The sequence below is a fragment of the Fringilla coelebs genome, assembly GCF_963513975.1.
Source record: "Fringilla coelebs genome assembly, chromosome: 13".
Taxonomy (NCBI): Eukaryota; Metazoa; Chordata; class Aves; order Passeriformes; family Fringillidae; genus Fringilla; species Fringilla coelebs.
In genome coordinates this window covers 7297557-7318691 of record NC_140039.1, presented here as the reverse complement: position 1 = coordinate 7318691, position 21135 = coordinate 7297557, and the positions used below count along the sequence as shown (strand labels likewise).

General features: G+C 37.8%; 1 protein-coding gene across 1 annotated transcript; it reads left to right on the top strand.

Annotated features, from left to right (window-relative positions):
- Positions 1 to 186: 186 nt before the first annotated feature.
- Positions 187 to 20174, top strand: LOC311158975 (inter-alpha-trypsin inhibitor heavy chain H3-like; the record flags this gene model as incomplete). The annotated part of the gene is made up of 19 exons (XM_084214757.1): positions 187 to 276; positions 4219 to 4242; positions 5334 to 5500; positions 6505 to 6609; positions 7035 to 7197; positions 7884 to 7994; positions 8404 to 8529; positions 8971 to 9087; positions 9835 to 10003; positions 10317 to 10442; positions 10689 to 10870; positions 11856 to 12041; positions 12347 to 12486; positions 12882 to 13036; positions 16917 to 17030; positions 17610 to 17814; positions 18903 to 19075; positions 19555 to 19666; positions 19766 to 20174. 19 exons carry the CDS (start codon positions 187 to 189, stop codon positions 19893 to 19895), a joined length of 2595 nt encoding a protein of 864 aa, XP_084070883.1. The 3' UTR covers positions 19896 to 20174.
- Between the last annotated feature and the right edge of the window lie 961 nt (positions 20175 to 21135).

Genomic DNA, 21135 nt, shown 5'->3' with positions numbered 1-21135 from the left:
TCTTTAAGAGATTTTCTAACAGTATTCTGTAGATTATACTAATTCAAAAATCAGCGCCTGATTTTTTTTCTAAATGCCTAATGCTTAATCCCATTTCTGTCATTGGGTTATTTATTAACACTGGGTAAACAAAGCTTTATATATTTATGCATATCATTCCAATTGGAACATCACTTTTTTCCCAAAATGGAAAACAATATATTGCTTTGTATTTTGGCATTGATTCCTGTCTTTGCATCCTCAGACTTTTTGCTAACACATGTCAGAAACATCAAGGTAAGTAATCAACCCTGTATGGGTCTCCCACTCCTCAGAGATTAATTTCTTGCAGTTTATCAGCATTTATCAGAGAGTTCATACAATGCTGGCAACAGGAGCTCTGTGTTCTCTGGTACCCCTGGACACAGAATAAAAGCTGGAACTCAAACTGCTTGATCTCTAATCAGACTCAGTTTTTAACCAGCTCTGAAATCCTTTTCTCTCTCATTTTAAAACATCCATTTCCTCTGTTTTCCCTGTCATCACCACGTAATGGTGACATGTTTTAGTAAAATATTTAAATGTGTAGAGCAATCAGTGCTGCCAGAGAACTGACTTTGGCACCTGTTAAGGAATACAATGAAAAAGATGGCTCTAAGAAGCAGAAAACAGAGCTGTAATATGATATCAAGATAAATGCCCACAATCCAAATGACATGGTAGGATTTTTCTCAAAAGATTTCCATGTTAGCACAACATGAGAGACATCTCTCAAAGGAGCCATTCTGGTTTTGACTGGATCTCTGACTAAGGCAGTGCTGCCTGATGTTTTGCCTAATTTTCTTTGATTATCTTGCTGGCCAATACTCCTTGCCTCCATAAATTATTTCCCTCTCTCTCAGTGGCTGTGTGCTCTGAAAAGTTACAGAGGACAAATCTGTTTAGGGAGCATTCTGAGTTAGTGGGTAGAACAGGACAAAACAATTTACAGCTGATTGCTGTTGATGAGGTTATGATCTTTGCCAAGACTTTTTCTTTGAAAATCAGGATAGTAACATGCCTAACTTTTGAAAGTCAACATGAGATCTAATGCTGCAAATTGGAAGTGCCAGGGATTCTTATTATTTAACCATCATGTAGCCCAGATATGATGTAGCTTTTTCTTCTGATTACTGTAGTGTCTGGAGTTCTCTATGTGTTTTACAATGCTAAAGCATTTTCTAAATGGAATACTGCCAAAGCTCTGTGCAATGTTCCATCTATACATGCAGAGCACTATGGAAAAGCCAGCTGATTCTCCCAGTTTTGTTCTGTATTTTATGCAAGTGTGATTTGATTGAAATGGAAGACTGCTCTGCAGGCTGAAGGTCTCAGTGCCCATCTGTGTCTTGGCCCCTTTGAGCAAGCAGTATCCAGTGCTGGAGCGTGGCTGGAATTCTGGCTGTCTGGTGACCTTTAAGCTGTCAAAGCTGCTTTTAGAGCCACAGCCAGGTAGACACAGTTGGCAGACCCAATTCTGCTGAAAATGGAACAAAAATCTGCATCAGAGTTCCCTGAGTGTGCTGGCACACTGTGTTCCTATGAGCTGCATTATGGGCTCTTCTCTGGGCATCCAATTGGCATCACCTGGGGTGATGAAATCTTCAGTGCTGCTGTAGATTCAGAGATAATTTTCATGCCTTGTTTTCCTATGTAGCATTTAGGGATATATGCAAATACCTCGTTCAGCGCTGCGGATTCCCAGAGGTCACCTCAAGATAACTGCACAGTCTTTGCTGACTCTTTTAGTTGTGCTGTGATTTAGTTTCCCAAGCTGTACAATCAGGGCTTCTTTTAGCAAATACTGTAATGGACTCCTCTCTTCCCTCTCTGTTTTCTTGGGAGTTCAAATTTCTCTTTTACTTTCCAATTTCCATAGATTCTTTGCACCTCTATTCTTTTCTGCTGCCACAGCAAAACAGTATTAAACAAAAGAAGTTTGTTGCTGTTGCACAACTGAAAAATAATAAAATTCTAATAATTGGTGCACCTGGCAAGTATATGAAAATAATACAGAAACATTTTATCAAGTAACAATTACCCAGGGTAGAGGATGTTAATTCTCACTGTAGTCTAGAATTGCACCATCATTTTGATTGGGACACTATTGCTTTTTGCCCACATAGCTCGGAACGACCTTGATGTTAGTGATGGCTCAAGTTCCACCCAAGTGAATCATTAAAAATGAAAAAACCAATCACAGACTTAGAGTCATGTAATCCCCTCCCCTGTACAAACCAGGGCCAGCTAGAGCAGGTAGCTGGGAGATGTCCACCTGGATTGCGTATCTCCATTGGAGATCAGCCCAAGTGCAAAGTGAGTAGTACCTTTCACAGAGACATTTTTCTGTAGTTTCAATGGAAATTGCAGAGTACCCCTCAAAACATTTACAGAATCAAAATAGAACTCCTTCAAAACTACAGTTGAAGCCATGATTCTGATAAAGAATGTGCACACAATTCTGTAAAACTCAAATGTAGGTACAGTATCTTTCAGTTTGGAAGCAGTAGTCAGAATTGAAGAATTTGTAGCTATACACATTTTTATTGGGTTTTTTTTTTTTTTTTGTCTTTTGTATAAACTGTGTGGTGATTCTACTGTAAGGAAAAGTTTGTATCAAACAAACTGACATTTCACACAGTTCCAGCTTTTCATTTCCCAGGGTGTATACCTCAGTTTGTGTATTGTAAGTGGAAATGACAAGCTGTAATGACAGTATGGATACAGAAAAAATATTTCCAATATTAGAAAGGTCAGATTTGAGTTGGTGCACACTCTACACTGGCATTAAAGGAATCCATATATGCTTGTGAAAAGGAGACATGGACACACAGAAATCATCTGAATGGCATTAACAGTTTGAAAGATGAACCTAAAGGAATGCACACTGACATTTTTTGCCAGACTCTTACAGCAGAAGAGAAGCCTTCTCCCTCAAATCTTGCATTACCACAGATTTAATATAGTGTCTTGAAAAGAACCCCAAAATAAAGAAAAAATAACCCTCTGTATTTCACTTTCCAACTGGGAAAGGTACTGAAAGCCTTAAGTGTACTTGAGATGTGTGTCTGATTTGTTGTGTCCTTACCCCTGCCTTTGATGGAGCAGGTAAACACAATTCCACAAAATGTGACCCCCAAGGCTCTCAGAGCCAGATGAGATAAGGTGTTTGCAGCTGAGCTGATGGGAATTGAGTTACACAAGCTGTTATTTTAACAGCACTCAGGAAGTTTGTTTAGTGCCTGTCCTCTCTTTCAGAACAGAGTACGAGATACTGGTGTACAGCTTCTGATATTTGCACCTACTCTAGGAGCAAATATTGGAAAAAAACCCCCACGTTTTAACTGCTTGTTTTTTCCCCCTCCATGCAGCTTTTTGTAGTGACAGCCTCTCCTATCTCATCCTGCTGAATTACCTTCCTACCTGGTCATGTTAGGATGAGAGGCTGGTGGGCTGAAATGGGAAAAATTTAGGAGTCTGAAAAAAATGTAAGGCTGCATCTGCATGATAGTTTGGATTTGAGTGACAGGAAAAAAAACTGTGCAAAGTGGGGTTTTATGCTTTGATACAACTCTTCTTTTTCTTCCAAAGGAAAATAAGTTTGAAGAGAAAATATGTGCTGCAGGACTCAGATCTAGGAATTCTCAAGAAAAAGATGTTACTATGAGGACAAGATATTTTGGTTTTACTTGAGGTCACCATACAGCCAACCCTTACTCAAGGAAGACCTATTTAACAGATTTTCATGTGTTCTTTAGTCTCAATGACATTTAATTACAAATGGTCCATAGCATTTGAGCCTCTTTTCCTCTCATTCTCCCTCATATTTCAAAGGTCTATGTTTATTTTCAGCTGGAAGAAGACATTTTTTGTGTCACATGAGCAACATAAAGCCAGCAACATTCGAAGTTTAAGTTACCTTTCAAAAACACAATATTTAAGGTACACTGACCTCAAATGAAAACCAAAAGATTCACCAAAGCTGGGAATGCCATAAGCCAAAATACCTCCAACTTGCCTCACATCCCTTACTTGCTTTAACCTCAAATTTACTTCAGTTTATTAATGAAGACTTTTCTCAAGCCTTCCTTCTCCCAGACTTCTTTTAATTTGTGACACACACGGATGCTAAGAGATTTATTTCAAAATGCAGCTTTCCTACCTAATCATGATTTTCCCCCTTTTTTTTTCTCTTTACAGAAGCGAAATGCTGATAATGACTTGGTGAGTAAGGTTTGGTTTTGTCTGGGCTACCAAGATTTTATTGTGACAAGAATATTCTTACTGTGTTCACAAAATGTTTCTGTGAGCAAATGGATATTTCTGAGTGTGTGACAAGGAAAACAGCCCAGAGCTGCCTGTTATAGGCAGTAGGACTAACTAGACAGTTTCTTTCCAAGCTCTGATGGAAGCTCCTGGACAAGGAAAGAGAATGAACAGATGATTTTTAATCTCATTGCATTTGAATAAATACCTAAGTTCTTTTGAAGTCACCTCTGTATCTCTAACTAGACTCTAGACTTTCATCTAGAAGGAAGGCAAGAGACCTCATCTCTGGAGCTGATTCCACTTGGCACCTGGATTCCCTTTCAGCAATACTTAAATGCTTTGATTGTTTGGGGACCTTCTTAATTAATCAGCAGAAATCAGACCCATCATAAAAACTCCAAGGTTCTTTCCAGTGCTGGTTTTGCTGCAAGAAGCAGACCTTGCTGTGGAGTTCCTAATGGGAACATCTGTTGTTCCCATGCTTTTACTTAGTGTCCAGAAACCTTATACCTGAACATTCAAAGAAATTAAATATTGCCTTGCCCATTTCCTTGTTTTTAAAAGACTGAGCTCCAGCTGGGAGGAAGCTGAGAAAAACATGAAGTGGAATTTGGAGGCATTTGGGCTATTTTAAAACAGGAGGATTACTTACATCCCTGCTGTAGGAGTCATCCACTCCTCTGATAGCTACAGTCACTAATACAGTGAGGCAGCAGTAAAGAGCTGTGCTCTTTGAATAACCATAAAAACTCACTCACTCAGCAGAGAAAAAACCTATTCCTATAATGGCAATATTTTTGGTGGTAGTATTTTGTTAAAGTCTATAGTTATGACTTGTGGAATAGCACCATCATGTCAGTGAAATAGATATCCAAGGAAACACAGCTGTGCTCCAGTTCTTATATTAGATCTTTCTTTCTTTTTGCTCTGGAGTGATCAATGTACTGCTGTGGTTTCTTTTTAAAAATATGATCACAACTGATTGATACACACATGAGTGTAGCAGCTAGTGCTCTTTTTGTCTTTTTTCATTTCTCAATCTACAGGTTGTCAATGGGATGGAAATCTATAGCATGAAAATTGATAGTAAAGTGACTTCCCGCTTTGCACACAATGTCATCACCAGCCGAGCTGTCAATCGTGGAAATGTGTCCAAAGAAGTCTTCTTTGATGTTGAACTCCCTAAGACAGCCTTCATTACCAACTTCAGCATGTGTGTAATCTTTACAACATTGTTAAAGAAGACTAAAAATCTGTGCTAATTCAACTGGGAGAAATGGAACCTGAATGTTCATTTTTACTTTGCCGTTTGAATAGATTTCTAACTACCTCCTGGGTAATTTTCTGGTACTATTAACTTAACATGCAAGATATGTGGAGAAAGGCAAACATTGGTACATCTCTAGAAAAGATGACTAATTTTCAATTATTTCTATTCATCATCATGAATAGAAGGAAACCTTAGGGAATGCAGGACATTTCGTGCAGGTTCATCCACCTTTTCAGAAATGCCTCTTACTTACTGTGGTATTATCAAACCAGGAAAGTTCCATTACTTAATTTCCCTGATGGCATTATAGCTTGATTTGTCTCTTCATTTAAAAATCATATTTGAATGAAAGGCAGAAAGTAGAATTATTCTTTTACATTTTTACCTTTAGTTGCAATCATGTGCAGTCCTCCACCATGATGAGGTTTGATTCAGTTAAGCACATCCATCTCTGCTAATCGCACTGTGCCTGCTTTATCTCCAGTGAAGAGGAGTGGTAGCTTTAGGACACACTCATAAATGCATTTTAGAAATTTTTGTAGAATGAGGTGATGAGAAATGGCTGCTTAATTCTCTAAGGAGCTCAAGGATGAAATGCTCCTCTGTAGATGACGACATCTGGACAGGTGAGTCACATCCAGAGAGTTGGTTTGCCATTAGATGAGATGAGATGGTGAAGCTGCTGAAATGCAGGAATATGGCAGGTGTAAGTTGTGTTGCTGTAGCCAAATTTTTGATCTAATTCAATGTAAAAATTGGTTTAGACTCTTTTATGATACTGAGCATAGAGCTCTTCATTCCAGCTGAATTCTCTGAGGAGCCTGACTTCAATGAAAGGGCCCAAATCTTGGCAATAGCAGGTCTCTGAAAGGTTATTAGCAAACAAATCATTAAAGGGAGAATTCCTGTCATAACCTTCCACTGAACTAGGACTTTTTCATCTGCAGGACAATTGATGGTGTCACCTATCCTGGAACTATAAAGGAAAAAGAAGCTGCAAAAAAGCAATATGAGAAGGCTGTTTCAAGAGGACAGACTGCTGGTCTTGTCAAGTAAGGATCATGTCTTGTGTGGCTTCCACACCATCACTCCATAGCAGACTGTGACATTGGAAATGCTGTATTCTGGCACTTTGCTGGCATTAAGGGACAAAAAACCAATCATTAAGTTATAGTTATTGTAGCACAAATTGTAGAAAGGAAATACAGCCTCTGACTGCACAGGCACTGTCTGCAACTATGGAAAGGTTGTTCCTGCAACTTTCACTGGCTTTGTGGGACCTATTCCTGGAATTAGGGTCAGTGAGAAACTTGAATAAATTTTACAGGTTGAGTATGATTTTGAGTATTGATTAATGATTTTTAGCAGTATATGAAAATTCCCATCTTTGTTTTACTTCTTTTTGAAAATCATATGCCACCAACAGTAAATACTGTGAAAGAGAATAAAGATCTTTTTCCTACCCACTTAAATACAGAGCTTCAGGAAGAAAAACAGAAAAATTCACTGTCTCAGTCAACATTAAAGCAGCCAGTAAAGTCACTTTTGAGCTCACATACGAGGAACTGCTGAAGCGACAGTTTGGAAAATATGAAATGTTCATCAAAGTAAAACCAAAGCAGCTTGTCAAAGATTTTGAGGTAAATGGCAAACTGATCAAATTTGACTGCAATTTAAGAGATGATGGAATTCTGTATATCTGTTGAAAATGGAGTACCATGGTCATTCCCATTGGTTCACAGGTCAGCTAAAGGCCACGATAACATTTCTGATAACTCATTTCTATGGGGACCACTCATTGGTATGGTTTAATGCAGGCTTTTACTTGTAAACCTGACAAATTTGCTCATTTACTGTGCATTCCAAAAGAAATCCTGTATGAAAAACTGAAAAAGCTATTACAATGCCTTGGAGTAACTGATTGTAGCTTTATAGCATAAACTCCAGCTTTCTCACACCACTGTGAAACAACACCATCTTTAAATGACAGTGGTGCATATGTCACATTCTGCAATACTGCAGCTTTTTGTGTCTATCTGCCTTGATAAGGTACTACTAACTAGGTTTCCAACAAGTCATATTTCTATTAAAGTTTACTTATTTCTAGCTTTGCTTTTAACTTCTGTTTTTGAAAAGGCCCCTTTGGCTGAAGATGTGTCCACCACACAAGTGTAGATTTGGACTCTTATTATGTATTACAAAAGTAAATTTCTTTATTTTTATGAAAATCCCTCTTTCACATCTGTATTGCTGATCCTCCTGTAAATGGCTGAGTTGATCCATTGTGGTTTAATCAACGACAGTAAATTTTTAATTAATATTTCAGATTGAAGTAGATATCTTTGAGCCCCAGGGTATCACTGAGCTGGAAGCAGAAGGAACATTCATCACCAATGAGCTACAAAATACCATTAAAAAAACTTTTTCAGGAAAAAAGGTACATTGATTACTGCATTTCATGATTTACATATTATGGTTATAATTCTGAAATGATAATTTCAATGCTAGCAATGGCAGCAGAGGAAACCTGGATACCAGTAACATTATCTCTTACAGAAAAACTGAATTACTAACTAGTTTTCTCTTGTATGGGAATAGTAGAATTCCTAAAACATACAACAACTTTATCAAAGGTTGTTCAGAGTGAAGAGCTGACCCGAGGCAGATGGGGAAGTACTCATATGGAGAAAGCTGTGGATAGCAGCCTTCATGTGTCAGTTACCACCAATAAATTTCTAAGTACATATGGATTTGTACAATCTAGTAGCTTTAAAAAAATGCAGATGTGTTCTGTAGAAGATTTTCAGCTATTAAGGGTCAGATCTAAGGAAGGCTTTTCTTTTTAGGGCCATATCTCTTTCAAACCAACCCTCGCCCAGCAGCGAAGATGTGCAAGTTGCTCAGAGTCTGTCTTGGATGGGGATTTTACTGTAAGATATGATGTGAAGAGAACAACTCCAGATAATTTGCAGGTAAGTCTAACAACTTGAAATTTTGAACTGCTGAACAGTTTAACTTGCACAGTAAAGGTCAGGGAGCAGCGAGGGCCAGCTGTTTCCTAAGGGACAGGCAGCTGAGTGGGAGCACTCAGTGGGGTCTTCAGTGTGTGATCCAAAAGAGTGGAATCCATGGATAGGAACAGCTGTAGCTGTGACACAGCTGGAGACAGGACACTGAAGCTGTCCTGACGCTCTAGCTCAGTGTCTAAAGACTAAAGGCCCAGTCTTGCACTTAAATGACCCCCCTGGGCCCATGGACAGAGGTGAGACTGATCAGGGCCATTAAAACTTTTTAGACCACTCAGAGGTTAGACATTTAATGAGAGTAATATCACCTTTATCTGTTTTACCTTTATAATGTACCAAACTTTTTGGTGGTGGTGTGAATTTTTATTTTAACATTTTCTTTTTCAGATTGTCAATGGCTATTTTGTACACTTCTTTGCACCAACAAATCTTCCGAAGTTGTCCAAGAATATTATTTTTGTATTGGATACTAGTGGCTCAATGTCTGGAAGAGAAATAGAACAAGTAAGTTATTACATTACTATAGAGTTCCAGTTAAAGAGCTGGAACAAAGTGCTGGGATAGAGATGGTGCTGGAAGAGACATGATGCCTTAGAGTGCACATGTGCTGCTCAAGCTGTTACCAAGTGGCTCAATGGTGTGACCTCTCTAATGTACAGTGCCAGATGTACTAGTTTGCAGCGTTGCTGTAGAACAAAAATCTATTCATTTAGCTTATATTTACTTATAAATGTCATTAGTTCAAAACTCTAAATATCAGCATTTCCAGAGAGTGCTGTCATGTGCTTGACAGTTCCAAAATAAGCTGTGCATACAGATTATGTGCATTTTCTCTGTTCACTCTGTATCTGGGAAGCAGCAGGTCTTTTCAGAGTTATGACTGTTCAGAATTTTCAGGTTTTGGTGCTGCATCAAGATATCCAGGCATACTTGTTTATGAGCTTCTCCTCTAACCTGTAACTACCCATTTGCCATGCCAGTTTATCTCCGTGTAAGCAACCAACCATGACAGGAAACTGGATTTTCATCTCAGCTACAAAGATTTACCAGATGTTATTGCAGCTGACTTCCCTAGAGTTACTCTGAAATTGACACAGGGACTGGCAAGAACAGAACAAACTCAGAATTTTTGCAATATATACTGTGTAGGAGTGAAAAATAGCCCAATGCTGAGAGATTAATGATGTAAAATCTGTAAGCACATATTCTGTTAAATTTTGAATCGTGTATTTAAATCACTTTGCCTTACAGACAAAAGAAGCACTGCTAAAAATCCTAGATGACATTAAAGAAGATGACTACTTCAATTTCATATTATTTGATAGTGAAATATCTACCTGGAAAGAAACATTAATCAAGGCCACTCCTGAGAATCTGGATGAAGCGAGGAAGTTTGTTCGGCAAATTTCTGCTCAAGGCCGTAAGTACTTGATGGGCCTTGCCAGGAGGTCATTGTGTAAGTTAATTTATTGATTGGTTCTGTGAACACAATGCTACAGTTTATTGGGGTTTCGGATTGCTGATGAGGCACTCCTGAAGTTCAGTTTTACTTGGAAAATGACATCTATTTATGTTTCCAAAGTCCAGGTACTTTTCTATCTAGACATCCCCCTGCTCGCAAATCCAAATATTTCATTTTCTTATTGTGATGAAATCTCTTCAGACCCCAGTGAAAAATGGACCTTTATTTTGACAGCCTTTGCTGAACCCAAATTTCTTTGTTTATCTCATAGTGACAAATTTACATGGCGGTTTGATGAGAGGAATTGATATTCTGAATGCTGCTCATGAAGAAAACCTTGTGCCCAAGAGAAGCGCTTCTATAATTATCATGTTAACAGATGGTCAGCCAAATGTAGGTAAGTTTGTGCTGGATGGAATAATAAAGATAGTCATTAACTAACAAAAAATGCTAGTTAAAAATGGCCTTTATCTTTGACTTCTGGATATTTTCATGATTTGAACGCTACTATCCCAGCATCATAGTACTGAATCAAGCTTTTGGTAATGTCTCCTAAGAGATCTGAACATGCCAAGTCACATTTAATCTTGTGATCATTTTATCTATTTTGAAAACAGCTCAAACATTTCCTGGTTTGATGCAGGTGTATCAAATACTCAGGAGATTGAGAAAGCAGTGAAGAAAGCCATTGATGGCAGATATACCTTATACAACCTTGGCTTTGGCAGTGGTGTTGACTATGGCTTCTTGGAGAGGATGGCACTGGAGAATAAAGGACTGGCCCGTCGGATTTACCCTGACTCTGACGCAGCTTTGCAGCTTCAGGTGAAGTAATCACCACAATCATGAGGTCAGAGGTTACCACATTAGGTCAGATAACTATTCATGTTCTTATTTTCAAATAATCAAAATCCCAGTATATAATCTGAGATGCTCCAGAGTCTGCTGTGGTCAGAGTATTAAAATCATAGAATAGTTTGAGTTGGAAGGGACCTTTAGTTGCATTTAATTTTCCCCTTCCCTTATATAAGCAGGAAGTTCGGGGACAGTAAAAGGGACATGCTGTGGGCTGTGGCAGGGAGTTTAAAACTTGGCATAGGGTGACACTCACAGTTCTCAAGGACACTCTGGTGGAATTGCTGCAGTCATTTTATCTCCTGCACCTCACAGATCATGTGGTTAATGTCATGTCAAGGGACAAGAAGAGTAACAAATCACAAAGGTCTAGATATTCTTTCTCAAGAAGCTTACCACAAGCAGGTGTATCTTACCACAATCCTGAGGCATTTTAGAGTTGTATAAGACATGAAAACTGGTATAGGCCATACAGGGTTGTCTTTTTTTACTTCTCATATTCCAGTAGCAGCCATTCAAATAATTCACCAAAGAATTAGATATTAGATTTCATTTGAAGCTCTGATAAAATCAAATACCCAGTCTCCTTTGATTATGCTGTCATGTCAGTCTCTGCAGAGAAGAGGTGTAGAAAATTATCTCTATCAAATAACAGGAGGCTTGGTATCCCTCTTGATTTATATTGATGGAACTCATCATCACAGCACATGGTTCTCAAATATTCTTCCTTTCTCTTAGCAAGACTAAAGAGTTTGTATGTCCTTTCTCATTTCCATTATTTGTAGATTTCTAGACCTTACACTCTGAGATTTAACTATATATCTAAGTGTTTCTTATAAAATACACTTTTATTTTTCATTGCTGAAATAGCAGGATGATTCTGGTTACAGATCTATCCACGAACTAAAGAAACAATGATAGTTAAATCTTTTCTTTTTTTCTTTCAATCCTACAGGGGTTTTATGATGAGGTGTCAAATCCCATGCTCATAGATGTGGAATTAAACTACCCAGAAAATGAAATATCAGACCTAACTACTAACAGCTTCAAGCATTTCTATGATGGGTCTGAGATTGTGGTGGCTGGGCGTTTTGTAGACAGCAACCAAAACCATTTGTCTGTAGATGTTAGAGGCGAAGGTGTAAGTATGGATTTCTTTGACTTATGTAAGCTACACAAAATCTCAGAATGCTTCTTTTGCCTCCATTGTGATGAACAAAAATGCCATGTGAATGTGGAATACTGGGTTACGTTCTGTAGTGTACACCTCTAAAATTTCCAGAAACAGTGGGACAAAATTCCTCATATAACACTGGCAATTTTCTGGTGTAGAACCAGACTGGTTTTCAATTTCATAAGAATTTCAGGTGTGAAGGTCTTAATTTTTGGGAAGTTCAGTCAGTCCCTGGCTACTTGTGATGCAGAGAACATTCTTACTCCCAACAGGCTCACGACGCCCTGTCGTACACTACACAGCAAGGAGCTGAGCAGACAGCTCAGGCTTTCCAAGAACAGCAATACATATTTGGAGAGTACATTGAAAGGCTCTGGGCTTATCTTACCATTGAACAACTCTTGGAAAAACGGTAACTACACCTGGAATTATACCTTAGCTCTGAGCCCCTTACAGCCTCTGACTCCTGCAATTCCTAGGATGTGAAGCTGACATTCACATCCCACTGAGGTGCCAATGGAAAATCATAAAAATCAGTGAGGGAAATCCATCAACCCATTCTCCTCCCTAGCCTCAGTATTCATGTTTCAGGTTGCAAATGAAACAATTTTAAATTATTGCAAGTATAAAGCACAGTTTTGCCTTCTCTTGGACAGCCAGTAGAATCAGAAGTGCTCTTAGGCTGTAACAGTTATATCTTATTGATAAATTACCTGCAGAGAAATGACTTTACTTTAAAATATGTAATCTGAGATGTGGTGAGTGATTCAGCAATCACTGATGCTGGGAGTCTCTTCTTGTATTTAGCATTACAGCCACAGGAGAAGAAAAGGAAAACCTTACAGCTCAAGCCCTGGCTCTCTCACTAAAGTACAAGTTTGTAACACCACTGACATCCATGGTGGTAACAAAACCAGAAGAGAATGAAAATGAAGAGGGGATTGCTGATAAACCCACTGAAGGTATAGATATCTTCACAATTGTACTGTATTTGACAAGCTAAAAGTTCCTTTGATGTTACCCTAAAGGAAGGCTTTCATGTGGGCACAGTTTTAAATATGTATCTTCCAAATCTACTTTCCAAGCCTGGCATGTGTGTGATTTATGCAAAATTACTTCTCATTGTAAAGCTCATTTCCATCAAACTATCCTTCATTACTAAATCATATGGGCAAAGTACTATAAATTTAAAATAAATGTATTTTAAACTAAATAGAAAAACTGTTACAGAAAAAGACCCTGAAAACCAAGAAGCATTTCTAATCTAATAATCCAGCTATATTCAGATGATTTACCATCACTTTCTCCTTTATTTTTCTACATACTTCAGCCTAGGGATAGATGTAGCAACCTCTTTCCACATGAAAAGGGAAAATTTGCATTAACTCTTCCTCAGGCAGGATATATCAGGTTGTAAAAAGATTGAGATTACTTATGTAAAACACAATAGTCATATATATATTGCAGAAAGAGAAGCAATTATATTGAAAACACACAATTTGTTTTCAACTCCTCTGATGCTTTAGCTAATTATGAACTCCTTGCTCAGTGAAATATTCTTCTTTCTTATAGCTCAGCCTCTCTGTTTAACCCCTGTGTAACAAATACTGTGTTCCTCCTTGCTCTTTGGCTGAGTAAAGCAGTGCCCTGTGCTCAGTGTGCCCCCCAGCCATCCTAACTTCATCTCCTTGTGTTGTTTGAGCCACCCTCACCCCACAGGTCTGACAGAGGCTTTCCAATCTCTTCTATCAGCATCTTTTATTTCTTCTCCAACTTTTGTTTAGAACCCCCAAAAGTTCCTTGGAGGCTCTGTGTGGGCTCTCTGCTGCCTTCTAGATGAAAAACTTTCTAATCTCCTGATTTTGGCAAAGAAACTTAAGGCATTTTAGCACAACAGATACTGGAGATTGGTGAGGTTTTTTCAGCTACAGTAAGTCCTGAAACCAGTGAATTGCTAAGTGCCCTTCAACTCTGAATCATTCTTCAGGCATTCTGCTGATAAATTTTTGCATTATTTTTCATGACTCCTGTAATGGAATACTGACATGAAATCCCTTCATGATTAATTTAACATTCAAGTCACTATACAACACAATGACTTTAAAATTTGCAGCTGGTCTCCATAAGATGGAAACCCCCAAACATTTGACAGAAGTGGCATCCACTCAGTCATCTTCAGCTCTTTGCTTTCCCTTTCCAGGTATTTGTAGTACAAAAGCTCTTTTCTGAACCTTTTTCAAAGGAAATCCTCTCTGTATATAGATAGTATAGCATAGTAATAGGAAACAATACTCAAAGCTCTGCACCTGTGTAAGAAAAAACCCCAATTTTACTCACCCTGAAGTCTCAGTTCACAAATCAATGTACTGAATCATCCAGTCAGTATTAACAGAATCATCCAAATGCTTGGAAAACCACAAAATAATAAAACCTGTAAGGAACATTTTGCAATATAGGTATGGCACAACAATAAAACAGTTCCAAATAGAGCTCTTGTCCCATACATAATAAATTGCAGTTCTGCTGCCCCACATAACAGCTTTTTACTTTCAGTACATTTCTGTTTGAGCTACAAATACTGAATTGTATCGCTGGGAAGAAAGGGCATTACAAAATACTAAAGATAGCTGATTGAGTTTTCAAACAGTTAATTTTTTTACAGTGTTTTATTAGGGTCAGAACCCTTCTGTTTAATTGTATAACTGATGCTGTAAATTTCTCTTTTTCTTCCTTTTACTTCTTACCTGCCCATGGTAACAGCTGAAGGTATGTAAATTTTTATTAAATTTACTTAATATTTTTAATAGAGATGGATTTTCTACATTAATTATCTGATATAGGATGCAATATTTTCATAAAGTTCATGACGAATTAATCAAGATCGTGTTATGAATAGATATACAACTTTTCAGATGGGTAAGTTTGTAAATAGTGGTTTCAGTTCAGTTCCTGTCTCTGATGATTGCAGCATCCCACCCTGCTAAAATCCAGGCCCAGTACAAGTCAGCTGCTCTCCAGGGCTGCCACCAGGGCCTTCCAGGTACCTGTGTGTAGCAATCTCATACAAAGATATCTTCATCTATGCCATGATTGCCACTTCTAAAGCACAGACATCCTGACAGAATTTCAGATGTAAAAAGAGCAGGAGAGTAGAAAAATGTGGAACAAGGCAGGCAATTCTTCCTTCCCATTGGTGCAGTTTAGAAGAAGGTGGCACAGAGGGATCAGAGACCAGCAGGCTGTCTCAGTCCCAGAGAGAGCAAACCCCGTGCTCTTGGAGAATTACATTTGTGCTGGAAAGCAGGGTGTGCTTCCAACCCCTTCAAGACTGCTGCTTTGTAGTGCTTTTAAATAAATGTTTTGACTAAATTTTTACTTTGTAATATTTAGAAATTTATACATAATTACAAGATTTTAGGGTTGGTTTTGGAAGGAGGGAGGAATGAAGTGGGTGAGATTGGGTTTTGTTCTTTGTAGCCTCTAAAATAACATTTTGCTTCATTCAAGCAGGGATGTTCACAGGTCCTTTGGTGGGTAAGTAATTTAATTTACTTTTCTGAACAGAGCAGGATCTGTCAACTGAAATTACCAGAGGCAGAGATGCCTTTTCTGGCAGTACAACTGGACTTACACAAATACTACAAAATTCTGCTCACTGCTGAAAAGACACTTAAAGGTTGAACAATAGGAGGTGACAGAGCTTCAGCTAAATAGTTTATAAGGAGTAAATACCTGTTCATAAACCACCATTTTTTCCTGAAAGCTGTTTCCCAAGAACAGAGGCTGGACTTCACTTTGCATTTCCTTTGGAATTATATAAAGCAAGGGACTGTGATGTCAGCATCTCTGGCTAAATTAATGTGTTCAGTCATTTGTACAAAAAGCATCTGTTTTATTCAAGAGACAGCAACTGATCCACCATCAGGATCAGCTGGGCAATCCTGGAAATGGGAAAGTTACAGTTATGCTTTTACTCTGGATATTAGTGCCAATCTCTGTCCAGTTTTTTCAAGTCTTCTCTGAAAAGATTTAAATTCATTCTGAAAAAAAAAGTAAAACAAACAAACAAACAAAACCACCCCAGATGTCAAAGTGTCAGAAGTTTTCAGTGGATGATGTTGCATTTCCTTGCTGATTGTTTAATCCTCAAGTCTGAAATATTTGTATCCTACAGATATGTTGTTTGGACTATATGGAAACCCTCAGAGCAATTTAGATGACAAGTGAAATCTGTGTCTATCCTGAAGCTTTTTTTGATTCAAAAATAGCACACAAACTGTCATTCCATAGATTACATGCTTTAAAAGCTAGGATAAAATTACTGATTTACCTAGCGTATTAACTCCCTGACATCTTACATAGGCCATGCAATTTTCCATTTTGGTGTGAGTTTTCTAACAACTTTCTTTCCTTCTGCAGCTTCACCACTCTATCACACATATGCATCATCACCCACATGGTATACTAGTGGTGAGTAGTTCGAGTGGTGCCTGTCTAGGAGAACACAAGAGGGTATTTAAGGCTAAATTACATAATTCTTATGACTATTTTCAATATTTCCCTTCCATAACAGCAGCCATTTTTTCATTTTTAAGGGGCAAGTATTTTAATTTACTTTTTAAACTTCTTTTAGTGTCATCTAAAGATCAAGTAATTGAAATTATATGTGGTCATTTTCTCAGTCCTCCTTCCCATCAGTAATGTTTGTGTTGTTAACTGCCTGTTTTCTATTAAATAATTTCTATTTAGTTATTAAATTTAAATATTAAGCAATATTAAATGCTCATGTGGAGCTTTGACTCTTTGTATCACAATAGAGACATCAGTGATTTCCCTTTACAGTTGATGGAGATCCACACTTCATTATATCAGTGCCACAAAAAAAAGATGCCATTTGTTTCAATATCAATGAAAACCCTGGCATGATCTTAAATTTAATAAATGATCCAGTTACAGGTGAGTTTTAAACTTTTTTTTTCTTTTAATACAGGATACTTCTAACAAAATATGTTTAAAGTCTATTTCTCTCTTTATAATGCATAAGCTTTTTTTCCCAGCAAAGCTAGCAGGAGGTCCTGTAGCTATGATAGATTGCCATTACCATGACTGTTTTCACTTCTTGTAGCAAAATTAACTTTTAAATTTACTTTAAAAACCACTGTGAGAGTTGAGAGTAGTAATTTGTCTCAGTGAATTGTAGCAGAAACAATAAAATAATCATTAGGTCACCAGTTTGTGGACTATCTGGTAAAGAGAGACTGATGTCACTCAGACTCTGTACACATCACAAACTCTCTGTGCTTTGGGAAAAACTGATCTTTTCTCAACAAAGTGATTGTTGGCATTGTGGAAATTCACAGAACAATCCCCAGAACTTGATTTTGCTTTGGTACAAACATTCACATTTCTAATCATACACATAATTCTGATCTATTTTTCAACTCATGTTTAATTTCTTAAGTTGTTAAATTTTCAAGACACTCCTTGACATCAGTTGATCAGGTCCTGTCTATAAAACAATACTTGTTTTACTAGGCATCACAGTCAATGGAGAACTTATTGGTGATAAGAGAGCAAATAGTGATGCAAAGGTCCAAAACTCATATTTTGGAAAACTTGGTATTGCAAATAAGCACCTGGATGTAAAGCTGACAGTAACTCCTGAGAAGATCACAATTGAGAATGGTGATGAAAAAACAGGTTTCACCTGGCTGGACTCAGTCACCTTGCAACAAGCAGGGTAAGACTTGCAGAAAGGGTATCAGGCTCTTGTATTACTTTCTACTCTTCTTAAAATATTTCAAAATGTTGATCAATAATAAATTTCTAAGATTTGTGTGGGAATCTACAAAAGCAATTGATTCAAGCCTTGCTGGATTCTGTTCTCTACTTTGTTGTGTAATTGCTGAATTATTCACAAATTTCTCTGCTTGAAATAAGTAAATGAAGACTTTTCCCTGATCTTCTATTGCTCTGACTAAGGTAAAACTAGATTTGGTATTGTGCTTTGTACAGCAGCATCTTGCAATACTTGAGGAGTAACTGCAGACATAGTGTGCAATCTTTCAAAGGCATAATAGTGTTCCAAAAGCAAATCTCCATTTTAAAAATTGAACTTGTGGCAGTTACAGGATTGGTATATTTTTTCTTGTCAGCAGGTATATTTCTCATGGGATCTATTACAGAATCATTTTTACCTGTGCAAAAGGTTTCTAGAAGGAACAGGCAACATTTTCTCTTCCCCCTCCTTTACATTTCACTGTGTAGAATAAAATCCCTGCCTTCTCAAGGCCCAGCAGCAGAAAGAGCAAGCTCTCATTCATACACATGATTTTTTTATTGTGATAAACACATGGATGATATCACTGACACAATCAGAAGCAAATCTTCTCTTTCCTAGCACTAAAATAGACAGTTTGGGAGTTGACTTCTCTGAAAGACTAAAGGAAAAAGTGTCATGTGGCATTCAGGCAAAGAACTGATGGTTTAATAATGGAATTTGTATCACTGAGCATCAGGTGCTGTATCTACATATCACCAACCTATCTGTAACCAATTATACTCTTAAGGGACAGGTTTTGCTAAAAACATCTTACTGGAAAGTTTAAAGGCCAGGCAGCCTTTTCCAGTGTCATTTAATGTGATTCTGTGACTGTCTGTGAACACACAGAGACCAAACTAGGACCAAACAAGGCAGCAAACCCTCTCTCTTAAAAAGCCCTGTAGTTTATAAGGCTACATTTGGGGTTTTTTTCCTCACATTTCTTTCTGTTGCTGATAACTCTGGTAAACACAATGTTTAATGTTTTTCTTTTTTTTTTTCCTCAGTTTAACTTTGATAATTAATAGGAAAAAAAATCTGGTGCTCTCAATGGGCAGTGGTGCCTCATTTGTTGTTGTTTTGCACCAAGTGTGGAAGAAACATCCTCTCCACCAAGATTTCCTGGGACTGTATACATTGAAAAGTGATAAACTGTCTGAACAGACCCATGGATTATTAGGTATGACTTTGTTTAGTGTTTCCCTGCTGGCCTTTCCTTATAAGGCTACATAATTTATAGACAGAATATTCTACTTGTGCTGAGAATAATCACACCCAGAAATTTCAGAGATCAACACATGGATTATTTGATTATTTAAAAGTGGAAGACTTGGAAAATATATAATAAATTCAACAGAATAGACAACACACTGAGTGATATCTTGAAGGATATCTAGAAAAGGCTGTAATTGTTCTGTGCAGTCAGAAGCTGTAGCTTACATGCAGGTGACGTGGATACAATTCTGGGTTATAAACAGAAAATAATACCAATAACACCTCAGGCATATGTTCAGCTTACCTGAAACTTGGTGTTTGCTTATCCAATCCAAACTCTGAAGGGACATGGAAACCAGCACAGGAATGTAGAAATTCTGTGATTTCTGTTTGGTTTGCTTCTGTTTTAATGCCTGAAATGGTAATTTTAGCTTCTCTTTTTAGGGCAGTTTTTCCAGCCCATTGATTTCACCATACTTGAAATTCATCCTGGGTCTGATCCCAAGAAACCAGATGCCACAATGATTGTTAAAAACAATGAACTGACAGTAACAAGGTACAAAATAATGAAGCCCTTAGCAAAGAATGAGGCAAGATTCCTTGTCCAGGAGCAGTTCCTACCTCAGTACTCCCATGGCTGTGTTTTCCCTTTCAGGGGCTGGCAGAAGGATTACAGAAGAGATCCTACACACGGGGTTGATATTCCTTGCTGGTTTGTGCATGACAATGGAGCTGGGCTGATAGATGGTGTTCACACAGATTATATTGTTTCCAGTCTCTTCTAAGCAACTTCCTCCAAATGCACAGACAGACAATATTTGTCTGAAAGAACAACATTTTCAATATATAAGATCTATTCAAAGCATACAAGCATTTCTGTTTATCAAGGACAAGGTATGATGGATTCTCATAGAGAGTTTTACTGTGTATTTGATCCAATCTGAAGTGCAAGATCCCTCATCCTCTGAAGTGACCTCCTTACTAGGCTTAAAATTCTGACTTAAAATGTTACTTTGTTACGTAACAGAAACCCTCTACCCAATTTCTAATCAATAATTGAGTGTCAGGAGTGATTAAATAAAAGTATCAGTACTCAGTGTCTGGTTCTGTTATTCTGACAGCTCAATGTTCTCATGCCAGTTTCACAAAGCCCAGGGTGCCAGATGCATTTTGAAATTGAGCATAAGAGGACATCTGACAGCCCAGCCCAGATTTTGGGATAATCCCATGGTATTTGGAACCACCTGAGCTCCTGACTGTGCAGAGCTGAGGACTGCTGCCAGCACAGGAAGTGACTGTTGGTATCCAGGAATTCTGTATTTTAGCATTTTAATTTGAACCTCTCTTTTGAATGTCTGAATCTTTATAAATTAATGAAACACTAAAGTTGCAAGCAGTGCTCACATTTGAGTAATGAAAGCTCTTTTGAGCTGTATCTTTCTTGAGGAAGACTCTTCCTTCTGTTCCCATAAAAGAATTTATGAACACATTCAGAGCAAGTGCCCCATTTATTTATATATTCATTTTTTACTGCAAGACATTGCAAGCTCTTACTTCTAAAGCAAAAAAAATCCACCCAACCAAAAACAGGTTCTCTCCCTCCCATATTTCTTATTTACTTCAAGATTTCTTTTACTCAAATCAGCCACAAAAAGGCAGTTGTGGTCTCACATGGTAAAGCAGAAATTTCCGCAATAGAAGTAGGACAAAGAAAGCCATTGTGTGGAAAACTAGAATGTAGAATACAGAGAAAAAAGGAGTGTAGTGGGAGAAACAGATGATAGAATATATGACAGGTCAAATTGAAAGAAAAAGGGTAGAGGTGAACAAAAATACAGCAGAAAAATCAAAGAGATAAAAAATTGAGGAAATATATACTTACTGCAAAATTTATGGGAGATACAAGCCTTTTTGAGGAGAAAAATCCTTTACTGAAAGCAGCAGTTTTGTAGAAGAAAATAAATAGGAGAGAGTAGAGGGTGTCACAGTGTCTGCAGATCTTTGCCTGCTAAATCCAGACAGAAA